General features: G+C 35.2%; 1 protein-coding gene across 7 annotated transcripts in view; it reads left to right on the forward strand.

Moving 5' to 3' along the window:
• Positions 1 to 15438, forward strand: part of QKI (QKI, KH domain containing RNA binding) — a 143281-nt gene that overhangs the window by 50707 nt on the left and 77136 nt on the right. For all 7 annotated transcript variants that reach the window (XR_008483228.1, XR_008483227.1, XM_054280630.1 and 4 more), the window contains exon 3: positions 11038 to 11154. Coding sequence is in view for 5 of the 7 variants with exons in the window: in XM_054280630.1 (XP_054136605.1) it covers positions 11038 to 11154 (117 nt within the window). In the remaining 2 variants the exon portion in view is untranslated. The remainder of the gene's footprint in view (positions 1 to 11037; positions 11155 to 15438) is intronic.

Consider the following 15438-nt stretch of genomic DNA (forward strand, 5'->3'; position numbering starts at 1 on the left):
TTTCAATGGATGAAAATTAAGTTGGCATCCTAGATAACATTTTGGAGATACTGAGTTTTGTATATACAGGAATTGCTACGTCCTGAATTCTTATGACCGTATTTTGATGATGAGTTCTGACAGATACCTATTTCAAACAGTTGACAAAAGAAAACTGTATCTTGGCTTCTCTGATTAGTTGTAATGCATTCAGCTAACTAGGTGTAGCTACTCAGATGGTTCTGTCACGTTAATGAGAATTTCAGTGGTAAAAATGAAGTTTATTTACATAAATATCCAGCTATCATTATATTTCAAAATATCCAGCTATCATTATATTTCATTAAAATTTTTCAATACCTAACAGAAACAACACCAAGTATTTAATTTTAATTTACTCAGGTATCCCTTTAAAGTGCAGGTTTAGAATTAGGAGAAAAAAGTTTTATCCTTCAGTGTATTACTTTTGGTTTGTGTTTATCTTTTAATCTGTGCTTTGATATTTCTTTGTTCTTTAATCAAGAAAACTGTATTACCATTATTAAAATGACCTGGAAAGCTAGCCTGATTTTTATTTTATTTATTTCATTTTTTTATAGATCTGGTCTAATGTATTTACATGAGGTTTGTAAAGCTGTTTGTCAGTTAAACATGCTCTCAAAGCCTTCAGCAGAGGTTATTAGAGGTGAATGATGTGGATTTAAGGGATTTAGTAATTCATTCTAAATCCCAGCTATATTTTTTAATGCTTTTTTGTTGGTTTTTTTTTTTTTTTTTGGAAGGAGCATTTAAGCATTAGGATGTGGTCTGCTGGGTAAAAAATGATATTTTATTGACATCACATGGATAATCTGGTTTGTGTAGGTTACAGCTACAGTGATCAGAAAGATTCTGAGCTTTTGAATGATCGCTGTATCAGTGGCTGATATTCTGCTCAGTCAAGAACAAATGCAAATAATCTGTAGTAATCTGTAATGGGCAACTCTACCAGCTCTACCAACAAAGCTAACATTGCAGAATTACAGTATGTAAATTGTGGCACCCTTACAGGACCTGAAGGGACCCTACAAAGAGAGCTGTAAGAGGGTCTTTTAGGATCAGTCAAGGGGGAATAGATTTAAACTGAAAGAGGCTAGAATTAAATTAGATGTTGGGAAGAAATTCCCCACCCTTAGGGTGGTGAGGCAGTGGAACAGGTTGCCCAGGGAAGCTGTGGGTGCTCCATCCTTGTGAGTGTTCAAGGCCATGTTGGATGGAGCTCGGAGCAACCTGGTCTGGGGGAAGGTGTTCCTGCCCTTGGCAGGGGTTTGGAATTATAGGATCTTCAAGTTCCCTTCAAACCCTAACTGTTTTATGATTTTATAAAATGCAGTAAGTTGATATTTGTACTTTAAGATGGTTATGTTGCTGTGGTGCTGGGGCTTTAATTGTATGGTGGTGCTTCATAAAAACAATTTAGTTTTTATTGTAGCAAGCAATATTTCTATTCAAATTAATCACCCATTTAATATCACCTCAGTTTTTTATTTGAAATTGTATGGTGTTCTGTTTATTTTTGGCACATCCCAGAACACAACTGGAAGTAGTATTTCATTTATTAAATAATGTTACAGTGCCAGAATACAGGTACTAGCAAAGAGAACTTAATAGTTGAATAGGGCCCAGGGTCACCCTTTGAAAATGTCATACTTGTGATTTTAATAAATAAAAGAACTACTTGAAATGGCAAAATCTTAAATGGAAACAAATTCTGATCTGTCATATTATAAATCCTAAAAGTTCTAATTTTCTAATTTTTGTACCACTTGTTTTTAATGTTACTGAGAGAATATCACCAGTTAGAAATAACAGAGGAGTAATTTTTAAGTAGACAAAAATTTTTATGATAATCCATTCTTTAAACCATTAAGCACGTATTGCTATGTCCAAGAAGGGAAGGCAGCAATTCTTATTCCTATAGAGATCACAAGGTGCTACTGTTCATCACTGAGTATTTACTGTCTTCTTCATAAACTTTTACTGGAAAACAGATAAATTTCCATCAGCATTTCTTACTGAAGATCATGTGTGGGCAAGGTCTGTTTATGACTGCCCAACAAATGCTAAATACCGAGCTCAGTTTTGTGAGCTGGCTTGCAGCATGTGTGTGTTCATTGAAGAAATTTTGTTCGGTTCTGAACACAATGTGAACAATTCAGTGGTTGAATTGTGCTGATGGCACAGCTTTCTAGATGAGGTGAGTTAGAGGTTAAACAGCATTGAGGCAGACTGACTCATGCATGCCATGAAACAGAAATACCCCCAGTACTTAGAAGAGATATTGGAGTTGTTCTCTCCTGCTCCACATAGTGTCTACTAAGTTTGATAAAGTTTCTGGAGTTCTTTCTCCTTTCTGGACATCTCATAGAATCTGTACTGTTCTAATTGTTTTAAGAAGCTCTGCTTAAAAACCCAGTTAAACATAATGTAATTTAAAGGAATTTAACATGTTACCAAAATTACTCCTGCACTAACTGTGTTGTGTAATACTTTAATGTAGTTCTGGGAAAGAGTAATAGATACAGGTATTTGTATGCAGAGAACTCATTTCCTCTGTTACTAGCTGGATTTTTCATTGGAACCTCTGCAATGAGTAATAGGCAAAACCTTTGCACTAATGTGTTGTTTTCACTTTCCTCCAGATGCTGATACTTTTTGTATAGTATATCCGACTTCGAAACACTGAATGTTAACTTTGTTCTCCTGCTGCACAAATACTATGTTTTAGTGATGTATTACAATTATGTTCATATCCTTTGTTTTTGCATTAATACATTTTACAGATGTTTTTGAACTAGACCAGGCTGTTCTCACTCCCACAATAATTATCAGTTCTTTCCCATAACAAGACAAGTTACTATCTGGCTTTGATGTTAAAAAGTGATTATGGTAACTGAACTAGAACAAAAAAAAAGCCCAAAATTCCCCCAACCCTATAATCTTTGTTAAAAATGTATGCAGTGTACTAAATAAATATGGAACCAGTCTGAGTGCATTAAATATGTACTGAAAATTATTCTTAGCCATTTAAATACAATAAGGAAAAGAGAAAAAATATTTTCATTATCTCCTTTCTAAGATGTTGTTCTCCTCTTTGTGACCACTCAAATTTTAGGGAATTAGAACTGCATTAAATATTTTAGCTGTAGTGACCCTTTTATTTAATGTTGGGGATTAAATTGCTCACACTTGAAGTCAAGTCAGAGGTAGTTCAGCAGATGTGCTGGAAGTTTTGATTTTGTTTATCTAGCACAAAAGTACCTTATTGAAAATGTGACAGATCTAGTTTTCTGTCAATTGATACTCTGTATTTTGTTTTCCAGTACCTTAATGGTTTTATTTTTTTTATTTTTGTGTTTGATGAAGATACTATTTAATGGTAATTTGTATGTATAAGTTATTTACAGCACAGCATTTCTAATTTACTACTTAGCTTCATCACTTAAATGCTTCAATAGTTCTCATTTAGCTTTGATTATAGTATTAGAATGGTATATATCACATACACACAGCAAATGTAAGTGGATATATTTGACATAAGCAGATTATATGTGTCATGCTGATATTCACTACATGTGTACTTTGACCTTTACTTGGTTATTTTGCTTAGAAAACATGCCATATTTAGGAGAGAATGTTTCTCATGCATTGTTTTCTGCAGCAACTCTTCTATTACCAGTAGTAGGTGGGTTTGGTAGAGACTTGAGGAAACAATTTCACATGTTGTCACTAGCAGTCTTAACAGCTACCTGAAGTTAGTTTGTATGTAAAAATTTACTTCCAAATGTGGTTACTGTTGTCTGTGTTCGCTGTGTTGACAATGATAATACCATCTGCAATGTCAGCCTCTTTTTCCTTTAAAATCTCATCAGATAATGTTTTTCTTAACTATGTTACAAACTTCCTGAATTCGGCTGGAGGACATTAAATCCTCCAACTACATGTTAATGCAGTTAATGAAAGATTTCACAATTTCAGCATCATTCTTGAAACATTATAGTTTTCCCTCTTGATTTCTGAAATGTATACAAGTGACTGTTTATGTAACCTTAGCCTTCTTTGGTTTTGGTTAATGTATAATGTGGTCACTGAGTATGGGATGCACTTGTTTTTATTTGATAGTAGTTCTTACTGCTGCAACAAAAACTGTGTAGCTGTTTTCTGTTGAGATAAGTGTGATGTTGAATCACTGAAAATACTTAAAAAGACATGAAATATATCTGAGGTTTTGTCATCATGGAAGAAGAAACTTTCTGTTCTGTTAATCCCAACCTACCAAAAAAATGTAGTGGTATCATCATCTTTTGAATGAGGGGAGATAGTGGCAACAGTTTCAAGAATTTAAAGAATTTTGACTGAAAGTAGGAGGTGGGGGCTATAAATGTTACCTGAAAGGCTACATATTTAATCCATAACTGCTCTTTTACTGGCAAATTGCATGTGTGCAGGTGTAAATGCTTGTTCTCTTAACCGTATGTATGTTTGTACCTGTACAGAAATACACATCACTAAAACTGTGCTTGTAAAAATAGCCTAACAAACCAAACATCCCCCCTTCCTCCCTCCCCCCCCCCCCCCAAAAAAATACCCTGAAACAACAAAAAAACCCTAAAAGCAACAACCAAAAGCCAATTTTTTGATAAAGTTGTCATTCTGGAAATGGTTATATGGTCACAATATACTAATGGAATAAACACTGGAAAATGTTATTGCTAGTAAGCATATGCTGTGTAAAGTAGGGTAAATTATCCATTTGTCATTTCTTTTTTTCCTATAAAATGTTTCAGATTACTTTCTCAGAAATTCATTCTCAAAGGTACCTATCTATAATTTTATTCTACAAGCTTTGTTTTCTTTATTAAACCCTAAACTGCCTAACTGAAAGGATACAATCTTACAGTTTAATGCTGTATTTTGTTTTCTAATATCTCAAGTGGTTTCATAGTTGTTTCAAGTTAGAGGCTTATAAAAAATCAAATCAGCCATATGTATCTGATTTATATTTTTATGATTATCTAAGACTCAGCTGAGACCAATGCAAGATTTTCTAAGAAATGCAGAAAGATAACTGTATTGCCAGTTTCATGAAACAATATTCCTTTAAAAAGACGTCAGTGGAAAAAAGAAACCTAAATTTGCTAATTTTAGTAAGTCAGTAAAAGCTTTATTGGATTCAGTGTCCATTCTTGTATTTGTTCTGTCAGCATAATGCTGGCTTTTATCTTCTGCTGTAGTGTTTCCAGTTTGCTTGCATATAAATGTTACAATTAAATGCATTAGCTGATTTTCTTCGTAAAGAACACACATGAAAATGCATACTTGAATTTAATTGTATCGTTAAGAAATTTATTAATCCTTGGAGTAATGTTAATCTTGCTCAGAAAGAGTACTCACATTAAATAAACACCATTGTGAGTGCCGTACTCATTCATCATGCTTTGTTTTGAATGCCTTCATTGTCTTGCAGTTCCTTTGTGTCTCTTCATTACTACATTTCCATGGTTGGCATTGTAGCCTGTGACTCTGTCTGATTAAGTTATCTCCTAAATGGTCTTGGAGTATGACTACTGCAATCTGGAGACATAGAAAGTTGCTTCTGAAGTGGCTAAACTGACTGCCAGCATTGCTGCTTAAGATAAAATTACCAGATGTTCCCCATTATAACATCCCGTTTTCAGTTGCTTCTCAACCATGACATATTCTAACCACTGAACCACACAGAGTCCTGGTCTTCAGATGCTTTTTATTTGGTGTGGAAAATCATATGACAGTGAAATGAGCAGGAAATGCTGCTCTCCATGTCTTCAGAAAGCAAACTAACCACCAGGACACTTTAAAGCAAATTTTTGGGATTCTTTAGTTTGCTTAATGTACCAGTATATGCAATCTGAAAACTGATTTGACCATGGAGAAGCCTGAATACAAGGTATAGTTTTCTCTCTTGATGAGAATCCACTTTCAGCTGGCAGTTATGTCTAACATTTAACTAGACTGTAAAATAAAGCTAGGAAAAATATGGATAAGGGTAGGCAAGGCTGCTTGTGAACGGATTGAGAAGCCTGAAGTTTTGTCCTGTTAGGATTTAAAAAAAAAAAGGAAATTATATGTAAAGATAGTCTCAAAATGGAGACCTTGTTTCCATAAATGACATGACTGTGCTGAAGCTGCTTTTTGCAGGAGGTTAAGAATTAAATGACATCATCAAGAGTGGGCAGTTATGGTTACCATTACTTAGTTGTAGTAATTACAGTGGGTTTTTTTAAGGGAAATAATAGAATGTAAGTGTTTTTTCTAAGCTGGAGATCAGAAAGTGAAACCAAATGCTGGATTGCCAGAAACATAGATACATTGCTAAGCTTTTGTTATGGATCACTAGTAAAGAAGGGGCTCCTTTTTTGTGTGTTTATAATATTTCTCTGAATTTAGCAGTTTATTTTATCTTAAAGTATGCTTAAAGTCAGCATGAAGGGGAGAGCATCTTTTGGTTTTGTTGTAAAAGGAACTACTGAGCTTTTCTTGAGACTTTGCTTAAAATAATGTTTAGTCCGGGTACGAAAAGTACTCAAATACACAAATTGTACCTAAGAACATAAAGGCTTTTGAAAACTTTTCTCAATTTCCTTAAGTTAAAATAGACTTGAAGAATAGCTTGTTTTTGGCTTTTTTCCAGTGATAAGTAACTGACTCTGCAGAATCAATGTTTAGTAAGTCACTGGAACATTTGCTAATAAGATTGTAAAATAAATGAGTTTTTAATTGAGTTAAATAATTGTTTGATCAAATGCATATGTTTATGTTCTTTCTTGCTAGATTTGGATATTTCAATCAAATTGGATTTTTTCAAATTCATTTCCCTTAATGAAGTAAAGAATTTTTTTCATAAGTTAAATTAGTTCTTGCCACGTCTTATATTCATATTTCAAAGGAAAACACAAAATACAAAAGTCATAATAGAAGTATGAAATTTAGTACTTGTCTGCCTCAAGTTCCACAGATTTTAACATGCATGGAAAGATCCTTAAACACTGCATTTCCTATACTGTAATAACCAGAAACACTTCTTTGTAGTCTCTTATTAAGCAGCTCTGAGTCTTTGGCATGGTTCATTCTTACTTTTCTTCGCTACTTTTGTTCTGGGCATGAGGACTGGTGAGGACTATAAAAGTACCTCGTCTGCTTAGGAAATAGCTGTTTTATGTGTAGGCAATAGAAGATGTTTTTATCAGGGGGTTTCTTTTACAGTGGACTTGTTAGGTAGGTCACCACATGGAAATTTTGTTGACTCTTGGGAGCGCTGGTTGCTGCAGAATGATCATTAATATTCCAGAGTAAGTAGAAACATTAGGATTTGGAGCATTTTTTTCCCCCCAGTACATTTGTATCTGCTTAAACACTTGGAGTAACAAAGATCCTCAAGTGCAGTCTCCCAAGATATGCTGTCTCTTTTTTCTTTAAGGATGTGTGTTTGGGACATCATCGCAAACAAAGACAACATCCAGTAGTGTTTTGTACATGCTGAAAACTTCAAATGTGAAAAGTTAGCAAAGTAAGGGAGTGTGAGGGTGATGATGCAGAGAAACAGGCAGAGGGAGAGCAACAAGGGTGTAACTGGTTGGAACTTCAGCACCTGAGCTCCACTAAACACTTGTAATTCTTGGCTTTTAGGATGTTCTTGTGTTTGTGTGTCACCATCTTCTGGAGGTTGCTTATTTAGTTCTTATTTTGAGTTGAGGAAGATTTGAGCACATGAAAATAAAACTCAGGAAAACGATTGTAAAAAGAAACACTAGTGAAAAACTTTTCATAGAAAAATATTTTGAGTGTAGAGAGATTTTAATTATTGTGGAAGGAGAGACTGACTCCATTTGATTGCTTTTTCTGTGTTGTTGATGTGGAAGCAGTTCATCTTAGCTTAAGCCACTTCTGCTTAATTTTTAACATAATCTCACTTTTCAACATGTGTGAAGTTAGATGCATTCCAAGTAGTGCAGCCTTAAATTGGTCAAATTGATTTCTGAATTCTCTGGGGGTGAGGTGAATCCTATAGTGCTCAAATGAAAAGTGAGAAACACTCGAAGAAATCAAGGGGAAATATTCTTAGCTTTGTCTCTGTACAAATGTTAGAACAAACAGTATTCCTGAGCACAGGTGTGTTATTTATAGAGGAACACAATGCAATGATGAGTGTGTTTGGGTGACAATATGAGACGAAGAGCACGAGAAATAGAGTTAGATGCTAAGAATGATCTTCTGAATTTGTCAGATGTCTTGTTCTGGTAATTCTGTTTGATAGTCTAGCTGGCCCGACAGGCAAGAGAAGCAGTAGCTGCAGATACAACTGGACTCTGACAGAATTGTCTAACTTGAGGGCTCACTCTCTGTTCCTGAGTTGTGATCTTGCTGGTCACAGCTTCCAACAAAAGAGTCTGAATTATGTTTTTCTATAAGTTCTGAACTTGGACTTTTAATATGGTTGTCTGAGAAACTGAATACTGACAGTGAACATTGGTACAAAAGGTAGGGGATCATTTGTTAAAGCAATACGTGGCTTAATCTATGATAATTGATTACTGATGACTGATTAAGACTGCACCTCAGGTGGGGTCCTGCAGCATGCTCCTTCATCTCGTATCTCTAACACACTGAAGAAAATTTGGTTGGTAGGATAGAAAGTATGCTTAGAAAGAAATTAGGTCATTACCAAATGCTTTTAAAGTCAGTTTTGAATTTTAATTCTGTCTTTAAATTACTGTGCCTGAAGTCAACAACATGAAATTCGTTACACACATGTAAAGCAGTTGTAGAGGGGCATACAAGTTTCATATTAATATAAAACTAGGGGACAAAATCAAGGCTGAGATAATGGAGAAGAGTATTTGGGGACAGTGAATGTTAAAACAAACATAGGAATTGAATTTTTGAGGGAGGGAAAGAAACAACCTGGGATATGTTAATAAGAATGCAGGTAATAAGATCTAATTGTTCTGAGTAATTTAACATTGTTGAGATTTCAGTAGAAGTACTGCCTTGTCTAGGCATCCTGCTTTTAGATATGATCAAATTCTAGGGCCCAGGAGAGGCAGTGGGAACAGGCAGCTGTTTGGAAAGAGCAGCTATACAAAAAGACTCCAAGTGTTAATAGGTACAGTTTGGAAAGAAAGGTTGCATACTTCAATAAATTTGCAAACTTCAGGATAATACAGATTTCTCCCTTTTTTTTTCTTTGTATCCTGTATTGTTCTATTTAATTTTTTTATCCAAAGTATGTTGTTATTTGATTTTTCTTTTACTCATAATCCAAATTAATGAAACATTAAAGATTACTGGTTTTCTTGGGAGATGGAGAATATAGCAATAGTCAGTTTTTGTGTTGGTTAAAGTATTGATTTCAAATCAGCTTTGCAATATTATTTTAGCATTATGAGTGGAATGGCACAGATATCTAAAGTTTTAGTGTGCAGAAGTGTGGATGCGGAGAAAAGCAAGATACTGTTCATGTAAAACAATGGTACAATTTTCATAATAAAAGCAAAATGTGTAACATGTAAGATTTTAATAATATTTCACAGCTGAACTTTATTACTTGTAGCTAGTTCATTGCTTTATCAAAGCTTAGTGAATGTTTCTTTAATTTCTTATGATTCACAGTTTCTGTGTGTGTTCACAAGTTCCTTTCGTCTTCACTACACACCCCCTCACCCTCCCTGTGGTTGATTCAGACTTCATAATGTCTTTGTTTTCTGAGCTTGCAATACTAAATAACTTTGGGAGTATATATTCCCAGAATAGTTTAGCTGCTGTGAAACACTGTTAATTTTCTTAAAGAACTTCAATTTCCTTGCATTCATAATTTCTGCTTACTCCTAAATCGTTTCTGGTCTTTGCAGTTTCATTAGGATTTCAAATACATTGAGTTTTAGTACTCAAGCCCAGTTTTAATTAGCTGAGGAAATGAAAGCCAACAACTTCTTCACAATTCCATTGAATAACTTTGTTTACCGGGATCTAAAATATCCAGAGCAGAACGTTACAGCAGAGTTTCTGTTCTTTTAATTTCTTCTTTGAATTTAATGTTCAGTCTGAAACTTCTTAGTTTATCTGTCATTTTAGCTGGTGCTTCATCTTGGCACTGCAGTTGTCGCAGAATACTGCTCTGTGTTCTCAATGCTACCATCACTTAGTGCTTTTTTTATTTATGTCATAAATAAATTATTTCAGAATGTGAGGTTGAAAATAATGAAAGGGAAAAAGCTCTTGAAAATAACTAGGAAATAATGTTATGTATGGCTAAATGGTGGTATTACTGTGTTGAGAGTAGGCAGGGGGCTGTCTGCTGAAGTCAGCCAATTAAACATGAAATGCTTGCTTCATTTGTATGTACAACTATATAAATGAAACAGTTTACAAAAAGTGATGTGCTTTTGTTGTGTCTGTATAGACACCTAAATTTTTATATATACAAATATTTTATATATATGTGTGTGTGTGTGTGTGTGTGTATGACAACATCATATTTTTAAGAAATGTTGCCCATGAAGCCTAAAATAAACACGTAAGAGGCCTCACTTGTTTTTTCTGAAGGAAATGCCAAGGCATGGGTAGATAAAGGAGGGTTATTTTTGATGTCCTTCCCAGACTGAGTGCCCAGCCCTCCCTGTGTGTTTCCTTGCCATGGTGCACCTTGTTGGCCAATGGATGAGCCTGGCTCGGAGTTTCTGTAAGAGCTTGTACAACTTAATGAGGAGGAAAATAGGAGCTGCTGCTGATGTAGACTACCTGATGTTGCATCTAGAAGACCTAGTTCCACCTGAGACTTGTATCCCCAAAGCTGGAGTCACATGGGTACTTAATGTATGAAAACGAAACAGTACCTAACTCATTTTTCAACCTCAGGCATTTAGTGTGGTGTCCTAAGCCATTCAACACTTGATATTTTTAGGTGCATAAATACGTCTTGTTAAATTTCAAACTAATTTTATTTACTTGATTTTTTAGAAATTATTTATTTTTTTCTTTCAGTTTAACTTTGTTGGAAGAATCCTTGGGCCCAGAGGACTAACAGCTAAACAGCTTGAGGCAGAAACAGGATGCAAGATAATGGTCCGAGGGAAGGGCTCAATGAGGGACAAAAAGAAGGTAAGGTCTTGAAGGGCAGTGTAGTTTCAGATGCATAATTTTGTTTTCTACTGGAGGATAAGCTCATGTCTCTCATTCTTGTTGTGTTCTTACTATTATGCTTTTTTGTTATCTAATGTCTTACACAGGCTTAGTAAATAACATGACTGTCCTGAAGAAGTAAAATGTGCACACTCCATAATTCTGCAATTGGAAGTCTTAATTAGCAATTACAAAGTATTCTAAAGTAATAATTAACTTTGAATTGTGTCACATTTCATAAGGTAAAGGTACCAATAGAAATTAAATGTATTTTTCTAGGAAAGAGCTGTTCATCTCAAAGGTCTTATTAATAACTTTATTGTATTGAATTACCAAAGCATTGATTTGTGCATGGAGTGTGGATTGGGAAAAAAAAATTAAATGTATTTCTGGCAGTCACTTCTGTCTGAATGAAGCAAAAAGCACTGTGTTGGTTTTGTTTTGTGTTCAGGTGGAGTTGCAATGTAATTAGGCTGTTCTTGCCTTGTCCTGGAATATGCATGCTCTGCCCATATGAATGGGCAAACTGCATGATAGAACCTTCCTGAATGTCAAGCTGCTCTCATGGTAACTGTTTTTCTAGGTTTATTTTCTAGCTATTTCCCTCTACCTCTGGCTACTGCTGCTGAAGTTACACCACCATCTCCACCGTAGTTTTGAATGTTTCCGCTTTGTTCCCAAAAATACAGTTTCTTTTTATTATTTTTTTAGGAGAACCCCGCCCTTTTCCTTACATGATCAGCCACATAAAGCATTCTATTGATACGTATATAGTATGTAACAATTACAGTAGAAAGTTAGTATCTACCCAGTGAAACATATTTTCTTCCCAGAGCTTATAAATGTGTTACCTTCAAATTTCATTTAATGTCTCTTGTTTTCATAATCTGGTGGAATATGGTCACCATCCTTTGTCTTAATCTACCATTGTTGTAGTTTTTGGCGTGTGTGAAATACCAGTTAGGGAATCACAGAGTGGTGGGGGTTCACTCCTCAGGCAGAGGCACCATGTCCAGGTTTCCTAGGACCATGCCCAGGTGCTGCTAGGTGTAGCATCCTCCTACCACTGTGCTTTAAATCCTGTCCTGTGGGAAGTTGTCTCTCTAGACAGCTTGGGCAGGTTTAATTTCTGGGGAAGTATTTTTTGACTGATTTCCCCTATTCTTCATGCCTTTTTTTTTGTAGTTGTACTTTTTGACAATTCACAGAAGATTAGGCCGTGGGAGTTACTGGAGTCCTTTATTTAAGAAAAAGACTAGAAGAACTGATACCACCTGAGTCACCTGTTTAAGTTTAGTAAGAAAAGAAAACTACGTTCAACAGGGACAAGTATGGCAGATCAGATAAAACCTCATACAAATTAAAAACTAGAAATTGATCCAGTCAGCACTTGAATGCCCATTACAGCTGGGTTCTCTCATAATTTTTAAACATAGAGTACTTGACCATTGATAATTTAATGAGATAATACTGCAGTTAGTGTGAAATATATTTGAATGGCATAATATTATAACATAATTTGGTATTTGTGTACCAAACAGTATGATATAGATTGTAAACCAGTGTTGAGTGCCAAATAATTTTCTTCAGAAAACTGATTTTCATGCCATCAGTCTTAATATTTTCGACTCATTTCCTTTCCTGAGGTGATTTGTATTGGTCATTAGTTTACATTTTTCAGAACAGACTTTTTGGTGCTATACCACTGTTGGTGAAGTAGGAAGAATTTCGTAATACTTGATTATGTTGCACACCAATAAGATATTTCTTGTAAAAATAATGATTTGGAAGCTGATTTAAGACATGGCAATTGCAGACAAAAGAAAGAATGAGTGACATCTGTCAGTCTGAAGCACGAGTATACTTCTTGCTGTTGACTGTTGCCTCTTTTCCTGATAAATTATACTTACAGATGAACTCCCTAGTGTTGCAGTGCATTTAATGATAACCACCTTTTTTTGTTTTCTCAAATGGTTTCTCCCTTTGCAGGTTGTACTGCAAAATGCTATTGAACATCAAAGTATAAATACAAAAGTAATACTATTTTTTTCATGGCAGGTTAGGATACACTAATGCTTTTTTTTAAACCCGTTTTTTAGAGTCACTGTTGTTTGGAAAAGTCAGTATTTTAGATTTTTTTTTCACTGAATAGTTTGAAATCTGGAAGAGATAAGAGATACAGGTTAATATTTTAGGTGTATTTTGTGAGTGTAATTTATACCTGCAAACCTGATTTCCCAGGGCTAATTATAAAAGAAAGTTTATTAGTTGTAGGAAGGAGTAATTACTAAAGCAGTGTCAATCTTAGTGACAGCTACATGGTACTAAATACTTGAATAAACTGTCCACGTGCTTTTGCTGCCTTGCTAGTGGTTGCAGAATCCAAGAGAAAATACTAAGACTGACATTCTGGAAAACAAACCATCCAAATATGCTCTGCAGAGAATTTTGCTTTGCTCTGTGATCCTATGAAAGAAGTAATGAATTAGGAATCCTTGTCATGTGGCCAAAATACTTGAACTGGCATCTTTAAACTTGCTGACAGATTCCCTCCAGAAAGCAGGGGAAAGCCTCAAATTGTTTGTAGTTGAGGCTCAGCTGGTAATCAGAATATCTCTCTAGGCAGCTTTCAACAAATTTAAAATCAAAACCTTAATTACTGAGAATACTGTGATTAGAGCCTAGGGGTACTTGAAGGAGATTATTGGGAAGGGGAAAGGGGTTGCAGGCATTTATCAAAACCTAATGAATATGTAACTTTATTAAGAGCAAGGCATTTTTTGCTCAGTCTGAATGTATCTTTTATTAGGTGAACAAGAAAATTAGTAAGTTGCACACCAGTTAAAGGATATGTGTAGTGAAGACTGTCCAATGATGGATAAGCAAAACATTTTTTTTTGCATCTCCTTTGTCTTAAACAAATTCTGTAAAATAGGTATTGATGTGCCCACAGGGAGTCAGCCCTGTGCTCTTTAACACACTTCCAGTATCTCACTTTAGAGAAGGGTATGAAGCCCAACAGCATCAGCATGCTGACTTGTGGCAGCCTTGGTCAACTCTGTTGGGTTTTTTCCATTTCTTTCTACTTTTAGACAGCAATCTCCCCTAGAAAGTGTGTGATGAGAGAGCATAATTCATTTTTACTTCACAAGGAAGCCATCTCATTATGATATACAGAATATTTTTTCTTACAATTGCTACTTTCGATAGAAGGACAAGCAGCCATGCAGTTCTAAATTTGAAGAACTCTGTGCCTTCATCTTCTGCAGCAGCTTTAAGTCTGTTGCACTTCAGTCTGTATTATATGATTTGATCTGATTTATGGTTTCTGACCTACTTGTTGCAGCTTCTGACCTACTTGTTCCTACAATCCTGCTTATCTTGCAAGCAGAAACATAAGGTTTCATGAAAGACATGCTCTCACTTAGTACCAGTCTTGACCTTTGACTTGTGCAGAGTTCTTACAGTAAATAGATAATGCCATTTCTTTACATTCTCAATTTTGCTGTTTTTATAGTATAGGCTAAAAAGGAATTAGAAAAACCCTGTCCTTGGTACCTGCATGTAGTTTGAGGAAAATATCAGAGGGGAAAAATTTATCTGTCTTGTGATCAGGATATTTTATTAAATTTACATGCTGTGTAGTATTACATATTTGTAATATTTTTTTGCCTTTTAGGCTTTGAAATATCATCTGATAAACTTTGTTTTCAGTGGAAAGGCTTAAACATTCTGTTTAGCTAATAAATTGATGTTAGTGACATCAGATAATACATTGTTTTGTGTTGTTGAGCAAGCCCTGTTATTGCCACCTTAATTATAAGATGCTTAGCTTTTATATTCTGTGTCAAGTACTATGTGTGAACAAATCATAAAGTTCTGGTGCTGGCACACATGTTGAAATGAAGATACTGAGCATGTGCAAGGAAATGAAGTTGTTCTGTGTTTCAGAATGGAAGGCTGACCAGCCATCATTGTTCTTGAATTCCAGGAGCCAATTCCTTGGCTGAGGCCTGCTGCCTCTAACACATGGCTCTACACAAAAGCATGCCAGTGCTGTTTGATGATCACACATGTCTGTGTTGGCAAATGGTGCTTTGGAATGGCAGTTTGAAAAAATCTTGTACCTAGTTGCAAAGGTGGGGTTTTTGACACTGTCAGTACCTTTAGGAACATTAGGGGGAAAATACTTTAAATGACTGGGGAAAGAGACATGTGAAAGTGAAAGCAATTTCATATTCATAATACATAACTAGAATGACT

Source organism: Melozone crissalis, unplaced genomic scaffold, assembly GCF_028551555.1.
Source record: "Melozone crissalis strain CALT ecotype California unplaced genomic scaffold, PUWL_Pcris_2 ptg000027l_1, whole genome shotgun sequence".
NCBI lineage: Eukaryota > Metazoa > Chordata > Aves > Passeriformes > Passerellidae > Melozone > Melozone crissalis.